The sequence below is a fragment of the Carassius carassius genome, chromosome 48, assembly GCF_963082965.1.
Source record: "Carassius carassius chromosome 48, fCarCar2.1, whole genome shotgun sequence".
NCBI lineage: Eukaryota > Metazoa > Chordata > Actinopteri > Cypriniformes > Cyprinidae > Carassius > Carassius carassius.
In genome coordinates, this window is record NC_081802.1 from 10917953 (window position 1) to 10923952 (window position 6000).

The following is a 6000-nucleotide window of genomic DNA, read 5'->3' on the forward strand; positions in this document are numbered from 1 at the left end:
CTCACTGGCAGCAAATTACATTTAATTAAGTTAAACGAATTGTGCCTTGATCTCATGTATACAATTTTGCTTCTGCGAGCTCCACCATATCTGCTTGGGAGTTTTTAGCAATACTGAAGACCTTGATTAGCTTCAGGTGATATGATTAGGATTGGAGTTAAACTCTTCAAGAAGCTGGCCATGTAGTAGTAGTGGACACATCTTGTTTGGCTTATAAATGGGGCAGTACCCTTCAGCGAACACCTTTGTGCTTTACCTACCTCTCAAAGTACTAATATGCATACTGTAAGGGTAGATAAGTTGCAAAGGTGCACCTTTGTGGGTACTTCCCAAAGACAAGCTAAAACTACACTTTTTGCATTATTTCTGACAGTGAAGAACAACCATGTTTTAGTATTCCACAATTTTGTCGATTTTATTTTGTAAGAAGGACTATAACATAATTTGGGCACCCTTTCATTGGCACTCGTCATGTCAGACAAGATGACTGGCCTTGTGTCGTGCTACAGCTTGTCAAAGTCTGGCATTGAAGCACTGTATCCCTGCTTTTATATCCAGTTTGGATTAGTATTTGGTTTTGAGGCAAGGGTTCTGGATCCTGCCTCATACTAATTAATGCAAGCAAATGGTACCAATCATTTTGGCCAATTCAATGACAAATTACACAATCTTGTGTTGTTCCAAACCTGTATAACGTACGACTGTGTAACACAAAAGAAGATATTTTGTGCATACTGTATGAAAAAAGAGATCCACTGTTGTTTTGGACCCCATTGACTTTCATTGTATGGACCAAAACCATTTTTCAAAATCTCTTCTTTTGTGTTCTCCAGAAGAAAGAATGTCATACAGGTTTGGAAGAGCATGAGGGTGAGTAAATATGACAAAATTTTCATTTTTGGGTAAACTTTCCTTTTCAGACCAGTGCTCTAGCTAATGATGACTGGTCTACGCCAGGCTAGTAAGCAAGATCCCGGACTAATGGGAAGGTTTCCAAACCTTGACCAGAAGTGCACCAAACACATCATTATGGTCTCTAGGTCTAGTTCCCGACTGATTTCCTAGGCAACACACGTACACACAAACACCTTCTATCTCAGTCAACCCTTGAAAGCTTGTTAAATGTGACCCATGGTCTCTGAATGGGAGAAAATCAATTTCGTGCTCTCGCACTGGCACATCCTGAGTCGCTGGTCCAGATGGAGGCATTGTGCACACTGAGTGCTGGGCCAGACAATGTGCCAGTGTGATGTATTCAGCCACAGAGACTCCCCTCAGCTCTGACAAGCACATAGACAAATGAATATTCTCAATGGTGGCCATCCACAAAAGCTCAGTGGTCTGCGCTTTGATCCATTGTAGCAAAGTGCCATTCATTACATGAGGTGTAGAGGCATATTGTGTGTTACAAGTGTGTAATGCCTCACTTTAAAGGATTAATGTCCTCTGTGTGGCGTGTGCTTATTTAAAAGACTTTGTATAAGGCTTGTTGTCATGCGATGTGGGTTGCTGTGTGTTTTTGCTCAAGGTCACACATTGCACATAATGCTTTAGCCGTCATTGTTTGTTGATGTTGATTCTTCATGGCACTTCAATCATTTGGTGTGTAATATCTTGACAAATGAATTCTGTGATACTGAATGTCTTTGCATTTTTAGCTACGGGATGCCAGCAGACATGATTTTACCTAGGAAACCGCTTAAGGCCTTGTAAATGAGTTCGATTTGTTTAACATTCTATTTTTACCCTCAACCTGGCTGCAAAGATTAGCTTAGGATGGTAAATTACTTGAAAGTCACACTTGTCAGATGCTATAAATACCATTTCTTCAACAAAATGTCACTTGTTCTCGCAATATACTCAACATGAACAAAAACCCATGATGAATCTCTCTTTTTTTGTTCAAACAATGCAAGAAGCAGTATGACTAAGCAATTCCTGCCTTTTATCTAATTACATCAAGTATGACTAACATAACTGACTGTTAGAATTAAGGGAATATTCCTGGTGGAGTAGTTGAGCTCAAATAACAGCAATTATGGCATAATGTTAATTACCGAGAAAGAATTTCTACACTCAATTCATGTTAACATGCATATTGTTTATGTCCTGTGGCAATGCTGTAGAAATCCTTAGTATTTTGACGTTTTCAGATTAGACCAATTCCTCAAATTTAAGTGGCTCATTGTAACCCAGAGATTTGCTCAAAATTGCAGTCAACTGAATTTAACATTATCCAACAATTTCTTTATATATTAACAATACTGAACCGACAATATCCCTTTAAGAGAGATGCCCATAATGATCTGAACTAGCACATGTATGCACAGCTGTGGTTTGTTTTTACTACTGTATGACTCAAAGATTGGTGCCATTGATCATGATTTTTCACAGGCAAAACCATTTATTATGAGGCTACTATGATGCATGTATCAAGTGACTAAATTATAAAGCTCGGTCCCCAATCATAGACAAAAGATCTGTGCATTGCTTTCATTATTGCGCTGTTTATGCAGTCCATTTCAATGTGATGTGACAGCTCCCTCTAGTGTATACATGCAAATAAAAGCAGCACAGATAAGGCAATCTTAACATAAGATGCCTATTTTTCTTCACACTAACATATCACTCTTTAAATTTAGTTAGTATTATGTCAGTTAGTAAGTACTATTGAGCAAAACAATCTAAATTTCACATTCACAATGCAACCACCTAATCTTACATTCTGCCATGTAAACCGTTCCACAGAATATCAACCATAACCATCCACTGTCTTCTTTAAAACACTCTCTCATAATTTGTGTATACAAATTATTATTACATCTAGCTTGTGTGATAGGTAAGAATAGCAAACTATTCAAAATGTTTTTGTCTAATAATAAACTGTGGGAAAATGTTAAAAGTAAGTCATACAGAGAATTATAATAATGCATATAATACTGTTAAGGTGTTTTCCTACACGCGAAGTGCAAATTGGATTATCTTGATAAAAAAAATTGCACACCTAAGCTTTTCAAGTGATTACATTCTGTAGTGGCTCTATTTTATGTGCTCAAAACACATGTTCAGTTTCATAAATATTAATAGATGTAGAAGTAAATTCAGTTTGTGTGTCCTTTGGTCAGCATTTGTTCAGTCGCACTTTGAGTTTGTTGTCCCTTTGAAATCTCATCATCAGTGGATGCCTTTTGTATTAAAGTGAATCCAGGTTTTGTAATCCTCAGAGAGCTGAAGAACAGTCAAACATCTTGGGGAAATAACAAGATCCCGCTCTTTTGTGCTGACCTCCGTAGTATCAATTTCAAAACTTCCCCAAAGAAGGAAGCGCCCCAGCTTTAACCAGCACCACAGACAGTAGGTCACCTGGCCCTGAGGCGTGTGTGACAGCTGGTGGCGACGTGTCCCCATGCTGATGGTGGGAGTTTGACGGGGTGGGAACTTTACTTCGCATCAGGGAGAACTTTGCTCCACCACTTCCCACCCTGGCCATACTCGATTTGCTGTTCTCTGCAGTGGGAATGATTATTCTCGGAAGTGCCGCCCCTGTCACCGTGGGCATGGAGTCCAGCTGGATTGGACAGCAACAGCAGCACAGCACACGGAAGAAGGCGGCCCGCATCTCACGGCTGGAAAGCGTGTAGATGAGCGGGTTGAGGGCAGAGTTGAGCACGGCCAGAGCGATGAACCAGTCCACTTTGTAGAGAACCGGGCACCGCTCCGGACTGCATCCCACATCCAGCAGCAGCAGCACAAAAAGGGGAGCCCAACAGGCCACAAAAATCCCTAGTACTATTACTACCGTGCGCAAAAGTGCGAGTGAGTGATCCGACGGCCGGGAACTCACTCTACGGCCGCTGGACGTCACAAGCAGGTAGATGCGCACGTATAGCACTACGATTGCTGCTAGTAGGGCTGTGAAGATGCTAATGCAGAAGGCTATGTAACTCTTGTCGTACAGTGGTAGGACAGTGGAGCAGGTGTGGACTCGGCCCAAACAGTTCCAGCCGAGACTGGGCAAGATACTCAGCAGGACCGAAACAGCCCAGCAGGCTCCCAGGAGAGCTAGCAACCTCCCCCTTCCTGCAGTCTCACACGGCCGTAAACGAACCATTGTCATGTGGCGCTCGATCCCAATAGCGAGCAAGCTGAAGGTGGAAGCGCTAAGTGCCACAAACATGCTCCCCTCTCGCAGCAGCCACTGGCCAGGACTGAGGAAAAACGTATTGCGGCCAGAGGTGAAGATGTTAACCATGTACGCCACTCCAGCTAACAAGTCCGAAAGTGCCAGATTGCCAATGAGAAAGTACATGCGGCTGTGGAAACGCTTGTTGCGCCATAGTGCCAGTAGTACAGTGATGTTCTCCAACACGATCAGAGCGCAGATAAAAATGAGGAAGGCTGTCTTGCATGTACCGGTGCTTTTTGGTCTTCCCCACTTGCCCGAGTGGTTATAATAACTAACTATAACATCATTCATTCCAGGTTCAAACTCGTCATCCATTTTCCTCACGCTCTGTTTTTCAACAGCAGATGGCGTCTATGAGCACCTTCCAGTGAGAAAGATGGAAAAGGAATCCACCACATTAAGATTCTTGTCGGATCTGATAACAAATAGAAACAAAACGGATCAAAGAACATATCATATGACTTGACAGCAGTGAGTAAAAAGTGTAAATTGTTTCAGCTAGTTTAATCTTGTCTTGGGTAGTTTAAGATGGTCTAAGCAGTATGAAACCAGCATAAAGACACGTTTGAGAGACTGTCATACCAGTTTAGGCTAATTTAAGATTTATTTTTTTATAACAAAGATATGGTGGATTGTATCATACAAACAGTTCTGAATCTGAAGGACACATGGATGTGGTTTTAGCCTGTGAAGGTGTAGAAATGTTCAGGTTTTTGTGCCAATACTACAGTGCATTAGGTCATATTTAAATAAATAATAAAATATCAGTCTATCTATCTATCTATCTATCTATCTATCTATCTATATATATATATATATATATATATATATATATATATATATAATATTATCAGTGACTATTTTGCAATAATTATGTTTTCTTATTTACTAGAATAACTTATTTAAACTAATAAGCTATTAGTAGAGACTATTAAGCTATTGAATAACATTTGGTGTCATCGGTTGTTGTTGTTTTTTTAATGTTATCATAAGTAGGCTGTATTAATCAACGCTCTCTGACGGCAACGCTATATCCTGAATTAAAGCAGACTAATTTACGAAAATACCAAAATATACATGCCTTAGTTTTAAGTCGTTTGGTGGTTTGGCATTAGTCCCTACTTTCGTATGAAAAATAATGATCATATATTACAACGACTTACCATGGTAACATTTAGGTAACGAAGAAATCAGTAAAGTTATGTATGTGTTAATTAGAATTATACTAAAAAAACTTTTCTTTCTAAGATTATAGGAGATTATACAGACTTACCAGTTATTTATCTCGAGAGATGCACCTACATCTTCGGTTACTGGTTAATAAATAAACCTTTAAAAGTTTTAGGAGATGGAAAACCTTCCAACATGTAACGTTACTCAACGAGCAGACGTGTGGAATAGTTTATCCTTGAAGCACTTTTTTCCAAATAGAGTTTTTTTCATCCAGGTTTTTGTACTTAACTAGTGCTGTCAGATTTTTTTATGAGAATAATTCTCCTGCGAGTTATGAATCTAAACTCTAAACTCTCCTATCCTCAACATTCGCTCACGTTCTAAGCGGGAGCTCAACACTGCAGTTTTTACAGGCAACGAGCAAACGTTTCGTCGTTCTGAATTTGAGTTTGTTTGGAAAGGGCGCGCGCGCTAATATTCCAGAGCGCGATGATGAAGCGCGCACGTGCTCGAGAGTCCTCTGATGTTGGTGTTATTTCTACGGGTGTCATTAGACTGGCATCCCACGAACTGAGGGAAATTACTGGTTTAAGTCACGCAGGATGACCTAACCTCGAACAAGTATTGAGCAGCACCTGACA

General features: G+C 40.2%; 1 protein-coding gene across 1 annotated transcript; it reads right to left on the reverse strand.

Annotated features, from left to right (window-relative positions):
• Positions 1-3246: 3246 nt before the first annotated feature.
• LOC132131283 (sphingosine 1-phosphate receptor 3-like) lies at positions 3247-5720 on the reverse strand. The gene is made up of 2 exons (XM_059543311.1): positions 5460-5720; positions 3247-4601 (listed from the first exon to the last, which is right to left on the reverse strand). Exon 2 carries the CDS (start codon positions 4499-4501, stop codon positions 3302-3304), a length of 1200 nt encoding a protein of 399 aa, XP_059399294.1. The 5' UTR covers positions 4502-4601; positions 5460-5720; the 3' UTR covers positions 3247-3301.
• Positions 5721-6000: the final 280 nt, after the last annotated feature.

Bases quoted from the DNA above. Each gene is read 5' to 3' on its own strand.
- LOC132131283 (XM_059543311.1), bottom strand. From the start codon at position 4,501: ATGGATGACGAGTTTGAACCTGGAATGAATGATGTTATAGTTAGTTAT.